The sequence below is a fragment of the Leptonotus elevatus genome, chromosome 8 (genome assembly GCF_054856555.1).
Source record: "Leptonotus elevatus isolate MCC_2025b chromosome 8, RoL_Lele_1.0, whole genome shotgun sequence".
In the NCBI taxonomy this organism is placed as follows: domain Eukaryota; kingdom Metazoa; phylum Chordata; class Actinopteri; order Syngnathiformes; family Syngnathidae; genus Leptonotus; species Leptonotus elevatus.
In genome coordinates, this window is record NC_141246.1 from 18,916,621 (window position 1) to 18,939,770 (window position 23,150).

General features: G+C 39.7%; 2 protein-coding genes across 3 annotated transcripts; one reads left to right on the top strand and one right to left on the bottom strand.

Moving 5' to 3' along the window:
* Positions 1–172: 172 nt before the first annotated feature.
* On the bottom strand, positions 173–15,101 carry wbp1lb (WW domain binding protein 1-like b). The gene is made up of 4 exons (XM_086083803.1): positions 14,684–15,101; positions 7,477–7,579; positions 5,011–5,172; positions 173–2,901 (listed from the first exon to the last, which is right to left on the bottom strand). The coding sequence occupies exons 1-4, from the start codon at positions 14,765–14,767 to the stop codon at positions 2,126–2,128; spliced, it is 1,125 nt and encodes a 374-aa protein (XP_085939929.1). The 5' UTR covers positions 14,768–15,101; the 3' UTR covers positions 173–2,125.
* Positions 15,102–20,237: 5,136 nt separating this feature from the next.
* Positions 20,238–22,807, top strand: LOC147170105 (uncharacterized). Of its 2 annotated transcripts, XM_086083386.1 has the most exons (4): positions 20,238–20,584; positions 21,661–21,776; positions 21,856–21,961; positions 22,059–22,807. In XM_086083386.1, exons 1-4 carry the CDS (start codon positions 20,518–20,520, stop codon positions 22,094–22,096), a joined length of 327 nt encoding a protein of 108 aa, XP_085939512.1. In that variant the 5' UTR covers positions 20,238–20,517; the 3' UTR covers positions 22,097–22,807. The 2 variants fall into 2 exon arrangements, 1 of the variants encoding a protein (XP_085939512.1); XR_015095842.1 differs by having other exon boundaries at positions 21,626–22,807.
* Positions 22,808–23,150: the final 343 nt, after the last annotated feature.

Consider the following 23,150-nt stretch of genomic DNA (forward strand, 5'->3'; position numbering starts at 1 on the left):
AAGTATGCAGACACTTCATTAGTCAATCAAAAGGTAGGGTATTCACTATTCAACAAGACATTTAGGACAACTCTATGAGTCTCAAATATAAGCGGTTAAGAAAAGGGATGGACTGATGGATGGATAGTGTTAAGACAAGGGTAATAAATGAAAGTGAAAAAAAACACGACGATTTGTAATTACAATTGAAATGTTTATTAAAAGTACATCCATCTTGGTTGGTATTGACATAACATTCAAAGTACTGGATATGTGCACATCCACACAATGATAAAGCGAGTCTTTGGCATGATTTAACCTGATTGGGTTGAACAAATATGTTCTGTTCAATCATCATAACCTTCACACAACTTCAGCATGAGTCCCAATTTGACACTGAATATGACATGAGGGCAAAACAAACTACTTGCTTCTGGCTAAAATCTGTCGCATGATTTTAGATTTGAAAATAGAGTGGTTTACTAATGGTTTTTTTTAAGTACACTCAGAATGATTTTGCTCATATGAAAAACAGCTCATCCGTACTTTACATGTACCACAAGTTACACAATTTATATCGCACAAATACTACTTACGATCTACTTTTGATTGGTTGCAACCATTAAAGCTTAAAAACACAAATTGTGCTTAAAGATGGTTTAGTGGGAGCACATTTTTATTCGTTTCAATTCATTTTTCCGTCGGCTGATGAAAATCTTGAGCTTCGTAAAATTTGCTGGATGTTCCACAGATATAAATTGAAGCACATTTGTAAAAAAATACATCATATTCAAAGTGTTATAAGTGTCCTTTATCCAGGTACATTCTTCATCTAAGTATTAAAACTGCCGGAATATTTATATTTACACGGTAGATGTGCAATATTCTACCTGCAGGTGAGAGATCAATTAATTGATCTTTTACACGTGGCCATTTTGGTTTTGTAGTGCAGCATTGTCATATTTCGTAACTTCAACAGTTCGCATTCCCGCAACAGGAATATTTTGTCTGTTCTAGACGTGAACTGACATTCAGTCATAGGCAACTCCTGGTACTTAATTGTATTAATTGCCCATTCAATAGCATTCCAGTCTACAGTTGTTAAATATTATAATAAATACATGTTTAGAATATCATTTTGCCATTTCTTCTACACTTATATTTACGATTATTACCATCAATGTTAAGGGATTAATTAAATGGCGTCATAGCAGGCCAAGTATGTTGTCCACGCCAAAAAGTAAGATGGGCAAATGTTAAAAAAAAAAAGAAAAGTACAAATTGGCATGTACGTATATTTACTTAACTCAAATATTCAACAGTAACTTATTAATACCATTTTAGAAGACTAGGGATGGTAACTTGATAAATTTATATGCAGCAACTAAGATCAGTGCTTTGATACTGAACTGCTGGTGAAGGTGATCATCTACTCAAATGAGTCAAAGGCATTAATGTTCCCCATTTCAACTCTCTGGGTAGGCACATAGTGCTAACATTCCTGAAGTTAACAAAAATATATGAAGCAACAAGTGAATCTGTTGCACTTGAACCCCAAAGAAATAAAGAATGAGTCATAATTGTGAAAAACAAAATGATAGTTTGAGCTAAAAGCTTCATTTGTAAAAGATAAATACAATTTGTGCAAAGTAGTAAATGCTCAGAGAGAACTTGTTAATGCGTTTATAACTAGTGGTTCAGATCAAACAAGAAAAACAACACAAGCATTTTTTCTTCAAAATTGCTGGAGGAAAAAAAGCATATTAAAGTTCAGTTCAGATGTTTCTACAGTATATGCTTGCTTGCTCAAACACATTTAAGTGAGAAGGGTTTGTTAATTGTGTCCTGTAGTAACTCATTTCCTGCACCTGTTGAGTGAGATTAGCCACCTTCCTGTTTGTGTCGTTACATCGGTCCAGCCTTTGCTATGTGTAAAAGGTACTAAACTGTGCGAGCTGCGTTGTATGCACAAACTGTCTCCTGTCCATGCGAAGTCACTTCATGTTCCAGTGTGTAGAGCAACTCTTTGTCATCAGTCACTTTGTTTTTTTGGAAATTGTACTTGTGGATGCTACACATAATTTGCACCTTCAAAGTTTTGAGGCTTGGAGCCCTTTGTGCCGCCTAAAAAACAACGGTGTGCGTTTCAAACTTGTGGCTCAGTGCTGGTACTGTGGTGTGGACCCTCCTGCTCATTGATGGTGTGGAGGAGGAGGCACACTGGAGGGTGCATGGAGGCGCTGCCCGTTTGGTGCGCCGGCTGGGAGGACCCTGGCGCCGCCCGCCTCTCCCACCCGCCGAGCGCCGCCTCCTCCTCCGCGCCCAAGGAAGAGCGGTGAACACAACTGTCACAGAAGTCTCCGGCCTCCTCCTCGTCTTCTCCCTCGCGGCCCAGCAGGCTCTCCAGCTCCCGCAACTCCTTGCCTTCCGGGCCGCCTGCTCCACTGCAACCATTGCTCCCACGTGAGCCGCACACACACACTTCAATCCCAGAGTCACCCGTGAACCGTCGCCTTCTCCCATTTGGGAGTCGATCCTTGTCATCTGACAGATCCTTCAAAAGAGGATCCTTGCAGTCGCTTCTCTTCTCATCAAGGTGGAGTCTCTCCCGACTCATGTCCTCTGACAAAAGTATCACGCCTGAATCTTGTGTTGTCTGTGCAGGCTTGTTGTCAGCTTTTGCCGTTAAATCTAAAGCAGTTGGCTGTGGTTCCTCCAGACCGGGTCTGTTGCACAGGCTGTCCGAGTCGGTGGGCGCCGGGGCTGGTTGAATGGTGGGACAGCATCCATCTTGCTGCTCGGGGTGAGGCTGTGAGGCGGCTGAAGATGGTGCTGCGTGTAAGGCACTGTATGGTGGTGGAGGGGTAGGTGGCCGGTTCACTACTTCTTCGTAATCCGGCAGCAGGTAGCTTGGTAGAAACCCTGGAGAGGAAGAGGAGTGGAAGGGATTCAGTACAAGAGTTGTATCAACAATGTGTTAAACCTTGTGTTTGAAACCCACTCACTTTTCAAGTGAGCAAAAGTATTGCGACTGACATGACTAAATTATCTAAATCAACCCAGACACTTTTCCAGGCCTTTCCTGCAGCCTCTTTCTGTTGTTCTATGTTTCTGGGACTTTCTTCTTCAGCCTCCTCTCCATGAGGTAAAATGTATTCTCTATTGGGTTAAGGTCCAGTGATTGACTTCCGCCTATGAAGTTCTTTGTTGTGTTGACTTCATAATTCATTCTGCTGCTACCATCATGATAGTTGATATTTGTGTTGTACAGCTGTGTTAGGGCTGGGCGATATAAACGGTATATTCAATATAAGGTACGGGTAGTCCTCTAGTTACGAACATAGGCTGACCGATGTCCATAAAAGCTGTATTTTGCATGCAAGATAATATTTAAGTGCGCACCACATCATATATTATGGTACAGTATTGTACTGTAGAGTGCCCCTCTCTGCCACAACCCCGCGCCATTTGCGCATTTCAACTACCTTTCTGTCCGGCGATGAACGGCACAGCCTGGAGTCACGGCCAGGACCCGGTAATGCACCCGATATTGGCGCCACACTGCGAGTACATTTCAGAGGCTCTACTGGAGATTATTCATGAAAAGCAGCCCTCAAGTCGTCTTCTTTATTGGCGTAGTAGCAACACGTAGACTATCTCTTCAGCTTGGAAATCACTCGAATCTGACTCGGTGGTCGACATCTTGACTTGTCATATGCACCAATCACAATTCATGTGCACTTCACGGACAGTCGGAAAACATAGTTTTCTGAGAGCGTTACACAGAATACGTAATGCATTCCACTTCAGCCTCACATTAACGCAACTCAATAACTCCTCCGCCATCTATGTACAGTATGCATAATTATTTTTGTTTTTATTGCATTGTACTGTGTAAAAATGTAATGTACTGTGAGGAAAAGTGGTTCGGATAATGAATAATTTTTAAATTTAATTCATGTACTGTATAGAAAGTTTATAATTTGTTAGTTTTTTACAAATTTGTACTATTTTATTAAAAAAATATATAATTTGATCAAATGTAATTTTGAAACAAAATTGAATGTGATTCGATTTACAAACAAATTTGACTTACAAACAACCTCTCGGAACCCATTGTGTTTGTAAGTTGAGGACTACCTGTATACATTTTGCTGAAGGTAGAGATTTTGACTCTACCGTCTTACCGCGGTAGCGCATGTTGATGACGTCATCATCTGACGTATGTTGATGGTGTCATCATATAGAGCATGTTTATGACGTCGTCATATCTGCGTCCCGGCCTTGCGCACGACTCGCGCTCAGCGTAACAATGGCGTCAGCCAGAGGAATTGGTTAAAAAAAATTGCAGGTCAGTTTTACAGTGTTGCTGCAATGTAGGAGGTAAATGAGCTCACTGGGTTTTTATTGACATTTAAGAGCATCTGAAAGGGTTGAACACTTCTGCAAATAAGAGTCACAACGTTCTTCCTTCAAGCTGTAGTTTACTGTAAAACTTACATATGAAAAAGGATTAAACAACGAACGTCCTCTACCTAAATGCTATTATACAGTAAAAGCCAGACACGCTCATCAAAATTCCCACACGGAGTAGTACAGGGTGTTCTGTACTTATCTTCTTGTATGATAAATATTAATGAGAACACGGGAAACAATTGCACGTGTCTTTGTAGTGCATGACTGGCTCGTGCTTCTCGTGCATGACGCTGGAGTGGCTCATCTCCGATTGTAAAATGCTTCGTAAACAAATATATGATTTTTTTTTGCTAGTTAGAAACAAGATCACAAAAGGTAGTATTGATATAGCCTAAATAAAAGACCATGAAGGGTGAAGCTTACACGCCAGTCTTAAGTAAATGCGAAAACCTAGTTATCAGTGTAATGTCAACAAGTTTGCTCCAGTCCTTAAGCTTGTCATTTAGTTATAAATTGTTACAGATGTGAAAGAGTGAGATTAGGTCAGGATAATGCCACAATACAATTAGCTAAGAAATTAGCATCAACATGAGCGTATATAATAACAAGTCTTACTGAAGTAGAAGGGCACCGAGGGATAGTTGTGTGCTTCCCGATAAGCAATGAGGTTGATCTCGTGCTGTCGCTGCTGTTGCTGCAGTCGGTGTTTGGTGCGGCGATGGTGACACACGCAGCAGCAGCTCAAAATGAAGATGATGGCCCAGACCAACCAAAACCCTACAGCAAGGGACAAACCACATGCACTGATCATGTTTGAGAACAGTAGAGCATGATATAGTAAGCATAATAAGATTTTCGTAATAGTATCACGCCAGCGCGGTGAGGTTGATATACGGTAGGTATATCCTGGCCCAAAGTGGCAAGGCAGTGACATGGTCACAGCTTTTAATGGTCTTTCTGGCAAAATTTTGCTCACATGCTGACCACAAAAGAGTTTCAACTGCCAGCATGAAAGATGTGATTTGAGACCAGTTTGACTGGAAAACAGATTATTTCTATTATTTTTTGTTATCTAATATTTCTTAATAGCATTTATTAGGAATATTATTGAAAGAGAAATACCAGAAATGATTTTATGGCAAACTGGCAAAGTTTCCTTTTTTTCAGATGATCATGGTTACGGACCGGTACACGGGCAGGTTAATGAAGCAAGGTGTGCATTGTATTACAAAATGGTAAATGGTACTATAAGGCGCTTTTCCACCTTACACCTCAAAACTCTTTACATTTTGACTACTCATTCGCCTACTGGTGATGCAGCATCAGGAGCATCTGGGGGTCCGGTATCATGCTCAAGGATACTTTGACATAGTCGAACCCACAACCTCAGGATTGCAAGAGACGACCAATCAACCACTGATTATATAGTATTTTAAATTATTTACCACTGATCATCAAATACAATCAGTGTTCCCTAACTTTTCGCGGCTGATACGTTCCCCGCCCGCCCACACAACTAAACAACAACATTTAATGAATTCAACTTCCAAAATTCATAATGAAGAAAATAAACACACACAAAAAACTGCATTCATAAAGTTATATGAGCAGATACGGAAGGTTTTAGGAGCTGGGGGAAATCTCTGCGCGCACCCAAAATTGTAATTTTGTCACAATGTGACGCGGGATTCTAGTTAAGATAAGGGTTGTTGTTGTTTTTTTAAAGATACATTTGTTAAAAGAAATTTTTTTACATAATTATAATTTGCAATGGTTGTCACCTGCCCTCCCGCAAAAAAATATGTACAGTGGACCCTGCATACTCGCGGTTCAACACCCGCTGATTCACATATGCTCTGGTACTTTGGAGTACTATCACCTTTAGCATTAAAAGATGCAAACGGGAATTTTAATGAATGTTTAAAATTAAAGTGAATATATTCTCTCGAACCCAGGGCCGTGCAGTGAACTTCGGAGGGGCAGGTGCTCAAAGTAAAAAATGGGGCACATGATAATATGCCTGGCCTACACTGTCCACTCACTTGGGGTTCGAACTTCGAAGAGGAGCTGGGGGGGATGAAACATTGATAGAGAGTGTGTGTATGTATGTGCGTGCATGCATGTGAACAATTTTTGTTGTAAAAATAATGGCTACATAAATCACATATGACGAAACTGTTATTTTTCTGCAATGCCAATGACCCACAAAAAACTGTTTTAACATTTGTGCATGAATAAGCAATTTACATAAATAAAAATGATTATGTAAATGTACATGAAATTTACATTTTAAATAAGACAAGTAGTGCTATTATAATTTTACTATAGAGCAGGGGTGCTCAAGTTCGGTCCTCGAGAGCCCCCTATCCAGCCTGTTTTCTATGTTTCACACCTGATACATGATCAGGATCGTTAGCAGGCTTCTGCAAAGCTTGCTGATTAGCTGATCATTAGATTCAGCTGTGCTGCAGGAGGGAAGCATGGAAAACAGACTGGATAGGGGCTCTCGAGGACCGAACTTGAGCACCCCTGCTATAGAGCATGTAGCGTAACGTAATTTAGCTTGATTCAGGTAAGAGCCAATGCTGTTTACTATTTGTCTGTGTAGATTGTCAATTTTTAGTTATTGCAACTGCACTCAATTAACTGCCACATCTAGGCAAGCTAGATTGTTCTTGAGAAAACGCTGTGATTATATTTTATTTGATTCTTCATTGTCCGAATAATTTCTGAAAACACTCACTCTAGCCGCTAACCTCACCAATGTAAAAACAAAACGAAACGAGCTGTTGGTTATAATAAAAGCAAAGATCATGTAGTAATTTCGAAATCTTTGCCAAAAGGGCATGCGCCTGGGCACCCATGGCACCCATGCCCCCCCCCCCCCCCCGCTTTAACCAAGATCGTAAAATCATTCTCGCATTTCATTGCATCGTATCAATATGATGTCAACGAGCAAGATCGTCTTTAAAAGTGACTCACCTTGATTCTAGCAAGCTTCACGAGAACCGCAAAACAGCATGTAATCACATCCTGTATATTTGCTTTGACAGTGTGGGCTAGAAATAGCAGGACACTTACACCAGAGCTCATAGTAGTAACTGCAACACTGAGATTCTCCACAGCAGTGACCCGACTCACACATGTAGCTCTGGTTGTTGACACCTTCACAGAGAAGTAGGCTCTGCAAGATAATTAGAAAAGGAAAATAGGGCATGTATACAACCACAATTTGTCTTGAAAGTTTAGAAACATCAAAAGCAGCCAGTAGCGACATGGCCTGCTACAAATGAGAAATAAACTAATTGTAGTATTTCAGTAACATCACGTGGGAGGGTGACATCATTAGGTTCCATTTACAGCTTATCGAGGCAACAAATTTAATTACATAATTTATTAAATTTATATTCAAGAGCGACTGTTATTTTGATCCACTTAGAATTGACTGGTGACTAAAAATTCATAAAAACTTAAGCCATAGCCAAAAGAGACACCAGTATTGGCTTGGCATGGGCTGATTACCGGTTTGACAGTTTTGCTGCTTGCGTGATGCTTTTAAAGTCAAGGTTTAAACTAGGGATGGGCGAGTACCAATACCAGGTATAGGTATCGGGCCGATACCAGACACATTTCATAGTATCGGTACTCGCGATGGATATCGTTGCTGGTATCGGTCCCGCTCTTGTGGCCGTTTTTTGGTTAGGAACTAACTGCTTATATGGTTATTTTGCATTTATTGACCGCCACAGGTACCTAAATCCGAGTTTTTTTTCCTGCCTAGAGTACTCATTTATTTAAGGCTTTTAACGCACGGGCTACTTTTAATTTAGCCACTTATATCACCAACGCAAGGGAAGGAAGAAGAAGCGGATGTTACTTATTTGATTCAAGCAGCGGGAACGAAGGAATTAAAGACAAATCGAAGGGGCGCACGGAATGCGGAAATGGCGGCGACGACGGACAAGGTTTCCGTAGGTGAACCTGCGGAAGGATCATTTACCGGAGAAAGCGAGCGCCTGCGGGGAACGAGGCCGAAGGTGTGGCCGACTCGTAGAAGCCCGGCCGGCCCGAAGCTGTGGGACGACCAGCAGTGGCTCTTGCGGCGAGCAGGTGGGAGGGGGCCGCCGCAGTCCACTCCCACCGCTGCGGTCCACTCCCGCCCTACGTCCACGCAACCTGATCCAGGCCGGGCCGTGGCTGGCTTGGGGTAAGTTGGCGCATTTGAGTCCAAGGCGCCATGAATGGAGCGAACTATACGATACATTTAAATGCAAACTCCAACATACTTACAGGAATGTGTTTGTTGATTAATGTGCATTGTCCTTGGGGGAAAAAATGCTACCAATGGGTACTAGTTGGCCTCAAGTACAACATAAGTAGCCCACAGGTCTACTCTAAAAATAGCTCACCAGGGACACTGTGACTTATTAAGAATTAAAACAGGGGAAGAATGTTAGCATTTATGTATTGTATTTATTTACTTAAACTTAACTTCTTAATGTATTAAATATTCAATATTTTGTTTAAAAATAGATTGTGTTATTATCATAGTGTCAGAATCTAATATCGGCCCATGCCTAATATTGACTGAACATCACTGCATGCTACAACTTTTGGCTCCATCACACTTAAATGCAGTGCATTAATCACAGCATATAAAACTCAAACACAATCTTCTTTTCTTTCTTTTTTTTTAATGGATAAATGAACAACACACATTTGAATAAAGATGTATGGCTATATGGTAGGCATGCACATAACTATGGTATATTATTAAAAAAAAAAAAAAACAGAAGATGGCAAAATCACATGGTCAGAGGCAGTCACTTGTTATTCTTTGTGATACCTGCAGCGTAAATATATGCTTGGAAGCTCTACTGTAGGAATTTCTGTGTTTGATAATTACTCGTAGGTAATCATGTCAACTGTCACAAATCTTTATCAGTAAAGCTCTTTGAAGCAGAAGAAAGTAAGAGGCTAAGCATAATGTAAGTACTGAATCTCAAGATCATGTCCACTTCAAACCAAAGGTTGATGTTCTGATAATGTTAGCTATAAGAAGAAGCAACGCTGAATTCTTGAATCATGAAAAAAGTCATTGTTATTTTATTTGTGATTATAAAAAAGTGTGCCTAACATTATTCTGTCCTGATCGTGTAACTGATATTCATATTGTTTTCATTTGCTTGTCAGAGGGCACCAAGTTGCAAATAAGTAAAAGCGTCGGGAAACATCTTGCCTGTTCACTGAGCTAATTCATATTGGGTGCATTTTTGTTTAAGGAACCAAACAAACTGAAAAGTTTTTTTCATAGCCCACTTTGGTACACCACTCGTAATAAACAGCGTTATTTCTAGAAGCAGCCCATTACTTTGTAATATATTTGCATAGATATTGTAGATTTAATAGATTTGAAAAGACACTGACTGAACGGAAAGTCAATAATGACAAAATCGAAAGAAGCGAGAACACTGTAATCAGAATCACACGTGAAAGCTGTATGGGTTTGTCTGATCTTAATGATTTGCTAGCTAAAGATCCCAACAGTTACGTCTTTTCTCTCACTAGATTAGCACACGTCCCGAAACAGCTTTCAAACGTACACTATTACTTCTTACCCCTTATTTCCCCCACCCCACCCCCACCCCCACCCACGTCTATGGAAATTTCCAAGCAACAGCAGTGAGAGCAGTCCTCACAATCTATTTGATCAGCACAAACTCAAGTGCTGACATAAAAGTGACCATAACCTGATAACGTCATCTCTCACCAAATTGTTTTTAATCTTTGTAACTGACTTGACATGTTCTAAAACGCTGCTGAACAGAGATACTGACTTCACTGGGTAAAAAACATCTTTGTTTTCATTGATCTGCTGGCGTTTCCCCAGCTGAGCTTACGTTCTCAACCTGGCCACCTGGGCTTTTATTGCCACTTGATACACAGAACCTAACTATTCCGTTTGTTTGGGTCTTCAGCTTGGCCTCCATTGTACTGAGGGGGTTTGGACTTGTGCAAAAACACTCTTTTTATGCAAAAACACGACCTGTTGGACAACACAAAGTGTTGAAGAAAATGATGTCAATGGAAAAAGGTGAACGATACTAAAGTGAGTGACCTCAAACCTGTTATACGCTGAACAATTTTGGGGGGGAATGAATAGAATAAACTGTAATTGCACATCCACTGTAGTAGGTGGCAGATAGGAGTGGGAATCTTTTGGCACCTCGCGATTCAGGGGCTAATATTTGATCATAAAACAATTATTGATGCATTTTTAATTAATGTATATAGCTGTACCTTTCACAACACATTTTTTTTGTCTGTCTCACTAAGCATTAATCATTCGAGAAGTGCAGCACGCAGCATTAGTGAAAAGTATGACAGCGGGGCGACGCTGAGACCACTTTACCCGCAAATGTGGCCAACTTAACAGTGTTTGCTGGCTTAAAAAATAAATCATGAGGTCGCACGGCGCTAGTGCATGTTTTAATTAGTGGTGCAACGCATCATCTTTGAGCCGTGATGCGTTCGGATCAAGTGTGAGTACGAGTCAAGCTAGCAGCCACGCCACCACAAGCTGCTAAGGCCAACTTCAAAAATAAAAGCCTGCCAAATAACACATGGACGTCAATTCTTGTGAATGCATCGCGGGAAGGGGAGTGCAGCTGTTTGAGTGTTTACAATAAAGAAGGTAAGATCGCAACCAACATCTGCTGCTAATATAAGTTACAGTGCTGTATAAAGAAAAAATAGAAAATAGCCACTGGAAACAATGTAATTCAGTCCAACTGCAGGCGCCTTGGACATCTGAATTTCACGACAAAAATGCGCTGGTCCTCATGGGAAATGTGGTTTCATTCAAGGGAAAAAAATACCACTTTCATCCATATGGTGCCGCCATAATAAAAACTGAAAGTTGCTTTGTGCTGCTTTAATTAAGCCACCATTGCATGATACGGCACAAGTCTCTGGCATTAGCAGCTAGCCGCTAACGGGAGTGTAAACATGGGTGTCTCTTGAAAGACACAAGGTGCATTCAAATGCAGTTGGACATTTCAAAAGCACACAGAAAAAAAGTCCAATGCATTAAACTTTATAAAAATCGCAATTATATAAACAATATGGGCTGTCTGTTAATCGATAAAAGCTGACATGTATCAAGAGGAAGCATGGGGGTGAAATCACGTAGCTATTTTACTTAATTACAATCAATGGTACATCTCACTTGTGTTTACAATACCTAATTTAACTGCATGCTAATATCATTTTCCTGATTACAGTAATTTCTGGACTATAAGGCGCACCTGACTAAGCCACGCTAGCTAAATTTGGGGGATACTCGAGTTTGTTACACATATAAGCCGCACCCGACTGTAAGCCGCAGGTGTTTTGACGTTACCGCACCGGGTTCCCGCTACTTTCTTTTCCATAACGAGGGCACAAATTGTCTCAATCTCGTTCTGTCTCTCCTACTGTATTTGGGCTCACTTGGTTTGTTTTGCTCTGCTTGACGCTGTTGCGCATCCTTTATAGTGCGCCCCCTTCTGATCTGATGGATGAGCCGCACCTTTGTATTAGCCGCACCTTTGTATTAGCCGCAGGGTCGAATGCAAGTGAAAAAAGTAGTGGCTTATAGTCCAGAAATTACTGTAAAAACAAACAAGCAATAAGTTTGATTGAAAAATGGGCCATCCTGGCAGGATGATCTCTTTTTTTAAATATATGTTTTAAGGTTAATACTTTAATATTTAAGTACCCAAAAAAGCCCCAAAATTAACCTTTTTAAAAAAGTATCGCAATACGTATCGGATCACCATCAAAGTATCGGGATCCGGATTGGATCGTGTCAGAAATGGATCGTCCCAGCTCTAATATATATATTCTGGTGCTAGAATAACTGATAAATGGCAAAGCTGCGCTGGTAAAAGTTAATCATCATATATGATTTGTTATGACTGATTATGGCAGTTCCAATACACTGATAAAATACAGCTGATGTACTTACAGTAAAGTCATCAGCATACGCCTAAGCCATGTGACACCTCCTACTAGACAAGTGCCATTACAATAACATGGACAAACAAACGTAATATACACACAGCTGCTAGGTTATGAATCATTTCCCAAGTACAGGGGGGGTCCTCGGTTTATGACTGAGTTTCATTTCTATAATAGTGGCTCAGGGTGTAGAGACGGTCGTTCAGTAACCAGAAGGTCGGCTGTTCGATTCCCGCTCTCCCCGAGTCATGTGTCCTTGGGCAAGGCACTTCACACACATTGCCTCTAGTGCTACTCACACTGGTGTATGGAAGGTGTGAATATTTGGTGGTGGTCGGAGGGGCTGTAGGCGCACACTGGCAGCCACGCTTCCGTCAGCCTGCCCCAGGGCAGCTGTGGCTACTTAAGTAGCTTACCGCTATCACAGTGTGAATGTGTGAGTGCATGAATAATGTATCCATTGTGAAACGTCTTTGAGTTTCAAGAAAGAAAAGCGCTATATAAATCTGATGCATTATTATTATTATTAGTGACGTGAACCTGTCTGTCCGAAATGCGCGGTAGTCTATCACTAACCCCCACTAACACAGTAGTATTCATAATTACAGTAACCATTTGTATAAAAAATACCTCTAGGTTTTTTAAATACAAAATGTCGCATGTCGGGACCCTGTATGCTGCTTAAAGGGGAAGTCAATCTTAAAAATGTCTTGACAATCATATGTTATACGTGGCCGCACTAGTCTAAACATGACATTCTGATTAATATTACATTTGTGGAAAATGAGTTATGCAGAAAAATCCAGCCGTTTTCATCCATCTCAGAGCGCGGCCATTTTGCCACTTGCTATCGACTGAAGATGACATCACAGTTGCTCAGGGCTCTGGCAACGACCAATCACAGCTCAACTGTTTTCGGAAGCTGAGCTGTGATTGGTTGTTTACCTGAGACCAGAGCAACTATGATGCCATTTTCACTTGACAGCAAGTAGCAAAATGGCCGTTTTCTGATATTGATAAATACGCTGGATTTTTCTGGTTAACTCATATGCCACTACCGCAATATTAACCAGAATACTGTATTTAGACTTAAGGGACTGCATTGAACATATTGCCACGAAGATTTTTTGGGGGGTGACTTCCCCTTTAACCATGTGACTGTATAAACAAGTACAGATAAAACAGGCCAGAAATAAAAAATAAATAAAAAATAAAATAAAAAAGAGAGATATACAGTCGCATGTGAAAGCATAATCAACCTCTTACACTTCTATTCTGAACCGTAAATGCTGCACACAAACTATTCAACTGACATTAATATCAGGGTGCTATTTGGTATAAAAAGTACGACACATCTCTATAGTGCCATTATATATTGCAGCTCTAACGCTGCATCATATTATTCACACTTTGGTTGTTGATCAGTATTACTGCACTCTTGCATTTAACATTTCTTAAATCCATTTAGTAAGTAAGTGTCTTTTGTTTTTCCATTACTAATAGAATGACACCAGCTACCAGTAACAAATTACTGTACTTGAATTTTAACATACAAGAACTTGGATTTGAGATATGTTTTTTCCCCCTTTAAAAAAATTTAAATAAATAAATAATCTTTTTTTTGTAGTAGTAGTAGTTTGCTTCCTGGTCGACTTTACTGCACTCTTGCATCAAAACATGCAAATATGCAAACATCACTGTAACTGTGTCATTGCGTCCCAAGGTGGGAACTCTGGTGATTAGATCTACTGAATGAAATATGTCACAATGTTACGATATACTGCTGTGTAGCGCAACATTGTGTGAACAGTTACTTTACAAAGTGTATCAAGCAATGGCGAGTGTAGTTTTCATCTTGACAGTTGTCTTTTTTCATTAACTGGATGAATTTGAAATGCACCGTACTGAAAAGCAATACTAAGCAGACATTTTATGATAGTGCCTTATTAATTTGCAAGTGGCATGACGAGTTCAAAAACAAGTTTATACAACTATCCTTCGGCTAAAACACACGGAAGCAAGGCCCCAACTTCTCGAGGCTTCCTTAACTTTAGCAATGCTAGCTTTAGTTAGCAAACGCTACTAGCGAGCAGTCATGTTGAGAAGGTGTCCTAAAGGTAGCCAATGAGTAACGTCAATGTATTATGTAACGTTGATCTATACGGCAGTTGCCGGCTTTATGTTTAACAGACGAAGTGAACGTTTACACAGACTCTGCTAATCTGCCCAGGTAACTAGCAGCTTGCTAACAGCCCAGCCAGAGAAAAGCTTGCTTAGGACATCTTACCCTATCTGTTGTGGAAACTGTGGGGGTGACAGAGGCAACGTTGTGCAAAAACAATCCCATTTTAACAGCCACGGCGACTTTCATTCCTCCAAAAAAGTTGCAGCGACTAGGGCAAAAATTGGCAACCGCTGTGGTTCACAAACTTCCTTCCGAATGTCATCGACTACTTCTCGGGTACTGTCTCGACTAGAGGCCGCTGTGAGTGCCGCCTCCCCGGCATCGTGGAGCGTTAAAGTGAGGCTCGAAACAGCAACAACGATCAACTGGTAGTTGCAAAGGACCGCGGGCCTTGCAGCTGTTACACAAGCTGCTTGTTCCTCCTGCATGAGGGTTCGGCTTGTGTCTGTCTGTTCTGCCCGGGTGTGGCGTGATCACCTCGACCCGATCCATGTGAGCAACGTGAAGGGCGTACAGTACATTTGCGTGGATGGCACTGGTTTAGCGGACTACGACGCCATTGGACAACTAGCTGGAAGCTAACCAATCACTAAATCATGCGCCTTTTCACTACGAACTCATGCCAATCAACAGGAAGAACACCTTGCGTCTTCTCAGTTTGCATAAACAATCGTTTATCCGTGGTTCACCTTGACGCCAGCAATTTCAATCTCCAGAAAAATTCAAACAGACCTTTTCACCAGTATGTCACATGTACATCAAGCAAGAAACGGAGCAATCTCTAGTAAATTAACCCTTTTAAAACATCTTGTACCAGTCCTGGGGGGTATTCCATCAAGCCGGATTAAGGAAAAGCCTGTCTTATTTTGCTGAACCCGGCTCATTTTTATCAGAGTTCCGTTCCATCAAGGTGGGTTATATAAATTCCCACTCAGTATCCATGGTAATTTATGCTGCGGAAAAGGCTGGCTCAGTTCAATAAACCTGTCTTATTTTAAGTCAGTGTTCTATTCCATCAACGTGGTTTATGTGAATGCCAACTCAGTAGCAATGGAAATTTATGCTGCAGACCTAACCTGCTCTGGAGCAGGTTAACTGTCAAGCTTACTTTGTCAAAAAAAGATCAAAAGACTGTTCCGTAACGTGGGTTTCTGTGCTTGTGTAGCACCTGAAATGATATATTTTCTTTTGTATGACATTGTATTTGATTCATGACATTTCAGCACATTTAGTTTTTTAGAAGATGTAATTTAGCACACTACCCTAGAGGGCAGACTTGCACCACTTATTTCATGTAATAAAAATCAAGTCCATGAAAATCATATCTCACCACTTTCACTGTTTACAAAATCAATCGCTTGAATTAAACTAATTCATATAGAAGTCTTCAAGTCACACATCAAATGTAACTCCAAGATGCCTTATAATTATTATCATCATTATAAGTGCTTTACATAAAAAGAGGTAAAAACAATACAGTCTCATAAATAATGCCTTCCCACCCATATGGGTCAGGGTTCCTCCCTCCCCCACCTGTGGCAGTGGCCTCAGTCTTTTTTCTAGTGGCTACATTGGTGGGCAACATATTTACAGCTCGACACCTATTTAGTCTTATTTTTTATATTTATTGTTATAGGCTACTTGCCGACTTGCTGCCATGATCGCTTTTGGCTACTGTTGAGATGTAACAGTGAAGAATGAATATGTAGGTCAATTCAAAATCCTTTACATTAAATTGATAATTATTAACACTATTAATGTGAAATACACATCTAACATGAAACAATTGTAACTTATGCATTTAGTCTGTCGGCTATTTTTTTTCTTTTTTTGCTAATGATATTTTCCTTGTCTTATTGAGTATTGCCTTTTTTGGTGATTTCTGTCTTGAATTCCTCATACAGTTCCGTCAATAACGTTTGTTCTGTTTGTGAAAAGAATACTGCTCTCGTTTTGCTGTCTTTTGACGTAATTGATCGCAATTTCGCCTATCGACTCATCAGGGCTTCTTGTCTTTGGAGCGTGTACAAAGCCAGGCTCTGCAAGCCTGTCTTACGTTAGCCTTGATTAGACGCGGCTGGAAAGGGTTAGGTGAACGACCTGGCGCTTTACCTGGAGATGGTGTTCACTTCCAGCCTCGCTTTTTTGCATGAGCGGAATCCACCAATGTACAGTACTCCACACTCAGTAGCCAAGAATGCAATAACTTAGTTTGATGCTGTATACAAACATACAGGCACATACAGGAACAACAAGGTCTATTCCTTTGTTTGTTTGTTTGTTTTTTACACTGAAGACATTTTGGTTTCAGATGAGACAAAAGTTCAGAATTCCAGCTTTTATCTCATGGTGTTTACATCTTGAAGTGGCAAAGCACCTTTTGTTTGAACCCACCCACTTTTCAAGTGAGCAAAAAGTATTGGAGAAATCTTTATTAAATGAACTTAAAGTGAATATAAAGAAATATTTGGTGGTGTAACCCTTACTTGCAATAATTGCATCAAGCTTGCAACCCATTGACTTCTCCAGACTTTTGCATTCTTCGTTTGAAATGTTTTTCCAGGCCTTTACTGCAGCTTCTTGCAGTTCTTGTTTGTTTCTGGGGGTTTCTCCCTTCAGTCTCCTCTTTCGGGAAGTAAAATGCATGCTTTATTGGGTTAAGGTCCGGTGATTAACAAGGCCAGTCTATGACCTTCCCCTTTATCCCCTGATGAAGTCCTTTGTTGCGTTGACGGTGTGTTTCGGAACTTTGTCCCGTTGCATGATTAAGCTTCTCCCGATTCGTTTAGATGTATTTTTCTGCACACTGTCGGACAAAATGGTTTTGTAGACTTCAGAATTCATTCTGCCACTAGTGACATAATAATAACATAATAAGACTGCAAGCCCAAGCCATGACATTACATCCATCATGCTTCACAGATGAGTTTGTGTGTTGTGGACCATTAGCAGATTCATTCATTCATTCTTTCTTTCTCTTTCTCTTTCTTTCTTACTTTCCTTCCTTCCTTCCTTCCTTCCTTCCTCTTTCTTTTTCTTTCTTTCTTTCTTTACTTTGCTTTGAGGTTAACCTTGGTAGCATCAGTTCATAACATTTTGTTCCAAAACTTTTGAAGCTCATCTCTGTACTTCTTTGCAAAATGGACACGTATATTTGTTCTTTCAAAGTCTTTATTGAGGGTGTAACCCATGACGGTCGATTTTAATTTTAATTGTTTAGTTTTGACCTGGAGTCCAATAAATTTGAAATTGAATTTAAAATTAGGAAATGTATTCCTGTATTTGATCCTCACTAAAAATTGACATATTTTCAATTTGATTTAATTGAAAGCAAATTCAGTTCTCTAAAATCGGATTCAACTTCGTTTTGAGGATAGGCTCTAAAATGTTATTTCCGTAGCAGCTCTTAACCTTTATAACACCTTTCTTGGACCTTTGTGGTATTGTCGGGTCAGGGAAGGATGAAAAGGTACTTCCTTTCAAATATAGGAAAGGACAGTGTATTGTTAGCATTAGCAACACATCACAATGAAGCCCCATTATCAATATCCATCCATCCTTTTTATTTTACCCATTCATCCATTTCCTGTATTTTTTTCACAAATGCATTTTGACAAATGAAGAAAAAAAAAAGTTTTTATTGAAATAAAATAAAAACAGATATTATACACAGAACGAGCATGTTTGATAAACAAGTATTTTTTCATTAACTCATTCACTTCCATTGACGGGTATAGACGTAAAAAAATTCATTTGAACTATTTCTATTAGTTTAACATTTTTTTTGTTAACAAGAGTATGAAAATCTAGAATTTTTTTATTGTACATTTAGAACAGATATAACATTTGTGATTAATCGTGAGATAACTAGTGAAGTCATGCAATTAATTACGATTAGAAATTTGAATCACCTGACGCCCCTAATTTTTAATAATCTTTTTTTTATCGCGTCAGGCGATTATATTTTGTAATTGTAATTAATCGCATGACTTCAATTGTTAACTCACGATTAATCATAAATTTTACATCTGTTCTAAATGTAAAATAAAATAAAAAATTCTAGTTTTTCATACTCTTGTTAACAAAAGTGGAAAATATGTTAAATTACTAGAAATAGTTTAAATGATTTTTTGACGTCTATAGCCGTCAATGGCAGTGAATGAGTTTATTTGGCCAAAGCAAATACTTAAGCCTAATACAAGTGACCAGTGACCACAAGGCCAGTGTCAGTATAGTCACCAGCCACGGTGCAGTCCCTGATAGCTTCTTTCAAACCAGGACTTGGGCCCTTCTGTGTGGAGTTTGCATCTTTTCTCAGCGCTCGTGTGGCATAGTTTCTGGTCTTGCCACTCTTCCTCCTGTAAGGATAAGCAACATGGACGACGTTATGTTAATTGAAGACTCAAAATCCCCCTTGAGCTAGGAATGTGAATGTGAGAGGTCGCTTCTGTGCTAGTCTCTTGATTGACTGGTGATCAGTCCAAGCTTTAGTCCACTTCTCACTCAAACTCACAGACAGTAAGTAGGCCTATCTAATATAATAATATCAATGTATTTTCATTACCACTCATCCTCAATGATGACAGTTGACTGTCGGCCAGTGGCGCCATACACCGTGGACTGTTTGCCAGCCAATTGCAGTACACGGATTGACAAAAGAACCAATACAACCATGAAAACAAAACTGGAAAGCCGGAGTCAAACACTCAACCTCAGACCCTGAGGCGTATCTGCTAGTAGTTAGAACTCATCGGCCACCCTGCTGCCAAACACATTGCCAAATCTGAAATTTATAATATGCCATTTTTTTGCACGGCTTTTCTAGTTCTATTGACAATTCCGAGCATCCGGGCATTTCTGATATTTATTTATTTATTTTACATTTTATTGCTGATATTTCCACACTGCAACGCTTCATTTTCACGTCGTATTGCATTGCTCTTGCCTGTGACGAGTATACAAACCAGGCATATTGGTATAGTATTCAAACAACATTTTATCACATTTTCAAATAAAAAATAATCCTCACAAATATAGTGATTCAAAGTCCAATGCTTTTCAATGAGCAGAAAGCGTCCTTTCACCGAGATTAAATGCTGCATTCGAGGAAAGTGGGATTGTGTCAGTTCCGACCTTAAAGTGTTTGATACAACGTGATTTTGGTATGACTGCATTAACCAAAACAACAAAGAATTTGTTGTAATCCGACATCTTTGTTGTTTACATTTGCCTCGAACGCTTTGAGGGCGGAATGGGACACTCACAGTGGGATAAATTCGCCTTCAAACCCTCCCCGAATGCAGCATAAAATACTTTCATTTTGACTTGTGATATAAAAAAAATTGCATCGTGCATAAATTCCCTAACTTCAGATACGCGTGACTCAGATACGCGTTAAACATGGCCAACGTTTGTGTTAAGTGGTGAATCGATACCTTCAAGCACAATTATGTAGTCTCTTGGAAAACAGCATCCTAAATGTTTGACGCTTTGATGGCTTTGTTGTGGCTTTGCCTCGCAGATGAATCCGTCTTCAATTAGATTATTATATAATAAACATGATGCGATGTTCAGTGAGCAAAGTGTAGGGAATCCTCACAAAAACAGTAATTTAAAGCAGCGATTCATATTTCTGTCTGATTAACTGATTCATAAACAGCGCGTGTGCATAGTAATGTTTACGAGTAAATGAAGCCAAAATGCAAAGCTGGCGACTGGCGTGTCTTTTAATTACCATATGCGTAGAGTGAACAATCCCGACAATTTTACTCTTGAATTCTTGATTCCATATGTATATTTGTTTACATTAAAAATATAAATAAAATAGATTTAAATTCATGAAGTATTTACATGGTTCAATAAATAGGAATATCAATTTAAGAGAATAAGAGTGACCACCAGGCAACACTCAAAGGTTATTGTGTGCTTTCTTGTTTATGAGTGCTTGTGAATGCAACGCGGGAAGGGAGGCAGGGGGGAAAGCAGCTGTTTACAATAAAGAAGGTAAGATCACAACCAACGTCTGCTGTTAACATACATGAGAAACATTACAGTGCTGTTTAAAGAAAAAAATAGAAAATAGCTCAGTCCAACTGCGGGCGCCTGGCACATCCAGATTTCCTGATGATTTGCGTTGGTCTTCATGAGAAATGTGGTTTTCATTCAAGGAATAGCAATACCGCTTTTGTCCATATAGTGCCGCCATAATCAATGAAAACTGAATCTTGCTTTATCTGCTTTAAAGCTTTAACTATTGGGTTGAAACAGAGTTAAAGCTTTAACTTTGACAGCCATAGAATAGAACGTTTACCTCAAACAAATTTTTTTTAACTCTTGGCTGCTATAAAAAGCGTTAACAGCTTGATTGCCAAAGTAAGGCTCGACCATATGACCAAAAAATAACATTTAGATTTATTTTTTTTGTTATTCAGGACGATTAATTTTAATCTAATGAAAAACATTTTTTTAAAGGTTTCATTTATTAAAAAATAATTCCTGTGTCCAATATGTAACTGTAATGTACAGTATACTGATTCTAAATCAGTTTTAAGATAAACTTAACATTCAATGTTTGTGCTTAATTGCCACAATTGAGTAGTTGGTAGCTATTGTAAAACTAGTGCTGTCAAAGCTTTAACTTTAACTACAAACATGTCTTGTAAACCACCCAGCCAGCATTCTGCCACTTGTGCAAAATTACAACCCACAATAACATCTGGATGTAACAGAACATAAGAACAACAGCTTTTAATAATCCAGGAGACAAAAGTCAATTTCATGATTTAGCAAATTTCCAAACCAATTCAGTATGCTTAAAAATAAAATGAAATAAAGAATTCAATTAAAAATGCTATAAACCTAAATATCAGCATGGTGCTATTGATGACAAGGCAAAATGTCATGCATTATTTTAACATTCTTCATCCATCTTGATAAAATAATAGTGTGATGTCAAATGTGTGTTTAAATGTCTTTTCTTTTTTTTACACTCTTTTCTGGACAGTAATATGACAATGTATTCTTTGCCTATGACTGTCCCGTCAGGGTGAAGTTAATAGACTTTGGTGTAACTCTCGTAGTCCCGACTGTCCAACCCGGGATGATGGTGCAGCCTATTGGTTACCGAGCTCCAGAAGTTGCCCTTGGCCTTCCCTTCACTGAGGCTGTCGACGTTTGGGGCGTTGGCTTCATCCTGGTGTTCCTTTACATTGTTGACAACCTCTTCCCGGTTGACTGTGAATACCAGATGATGACGTGTATGGTGAATGTTCTAGGTCAGCCAGAGGACCACCAGCTCCATGCTGGGAAATATACCAAACGCTTCTTCACCAAGAAGAAAGCCAGGAGAGGTTGACACTACAGACTTAGAACACCGGAGGAGTACGAAACAGCCAATCATATTGCACCTCTTGAGTGGAGCGGCTTCATTGAACTACCCAGCTCCCTGGACGTCTTGACCACCTTTTATCCTGTACAGGCGGAGATGGCGGAGGTGAAGGACCGCAGGGCATTTGAGGAGCTGCTGAGGGCATTTGTGGAGCTGCTGAAAGGGATGCTACGCCTTGATGGGGACCAAAGGATCTCTCCCCATCAGGCCTTGCAGCAGCCATTCATTACAATGGCACACCTGAAGAAAGACCCTGACCACCAGTGCAGTGACAATTTCAGCATTGCGTGCAGCTGGATGCACGGTGAGCAAGTGGAAGACTGCAAAGACAAAGACAAACTTATTGAATCGGCAAAAGCTACTTCCATGTGCTCCTGTTGTACAATTTTTAAGATAATTTATAGACTATTTGGCCGAATCATCCCAGTATTTTGTAGTTTTAGCCCCCCAGCAGATTTAGCAGCTGTAAATGCGTCTTAGATATTTTAAATATATTTTTTAATGTACGGTATATTTACTTCTGGTCATTCTTAACCTGGCAATAGCCAGATTGATAATTGTGATTCACTCAAGGGAGTTCTCCACAATATCAATCTGGAACTGCTCCACTGTGATTTGCTTGGGAAAGGCAGGACATTCTGGACAATACGTCGAGCTATTTATTTTGTTCCTTTTGGTTACTTAATATTCATTGCCCTCTGGATACTTGCTTGAGTCTGAAGGTTGTTAGCAGACCTTGTAATTACCAATGGGAGATGGGGGTGGGATCAATTAAGTTTTCTTCTTCCCACTCGCTTTCAGGCAGAATTGGACTTTGTTTGTTTTTGCTCTTTGTGGAATCTGACACTGACGATGTTGTATTTGTTATTGCCTGAAACAAATAATAAAAAAAGAATGAACACTCACCTGTTTCAAAATAAAATTGTTCACCAGTGCAATATTCTGATTAATGCAAAATTTGCTTAAATGACCATCAATCCTATTTTATGGTAATATCGCTATATTTACGTGAAAACACTTTCTAGTCTCAGGAGGATGAGATGACTTTTCTCAGAGGATTTCCCAGTCATTAAATCATATAAATAGGCCTATTGTGCTTCTCGAGTGCCAACTATTTGGATGATGAACATGACCAATGTTAAACCATTAATATTGATCAAGTCCAACTATGCATGTGTCAAG

Bases quoted from the DNA above. Each gene is read 5' to 3' on its own strand.
- wbp1lb (XM_086083803.1), bottom strand. From the start codon at position 14,767: ATGAAAGTCGCCGTGGCTGTTAAAATGGGATTGTTTTTGCACAACGTT. The intron at 7,580-14,683 runs GTAAGATGTCCT...ATTATCTTGCAG, and splicing joins CAGTTTCCACAACAGATAGG to AGCCTACTTCTCTGTGAAGG. The intron at 2,902-5,010 runs GTAAGACTTGTT...CTTCCTCTCCAG, and splicing joins CTCGGTGCCCTTCTACTTCA to GGTTTCTACCAAGCTACCTG.
- LOC147170105 (XM_086083386.1), top strand. From the start codon at position 20,518: ATGAGTGCTTGTGAATGCAACGCGGGAAGGGAGGCAGGGGGGAAAGCA. The intron at 20,585-21,660 runs GTAAGATCACAA...TAACTCTCGTAG, and splicing joins AGCTGTTTACAATAAAGAAG to TCCCGACTGTCCAACCCGGG. The intron at 21,962-22,058 runs GTACGAAACAGC...TATCCTGTACAG, and splicing joins AGACTTAGAACACCGGAGGA to GCGGAGATGGCGGAGGTGAA.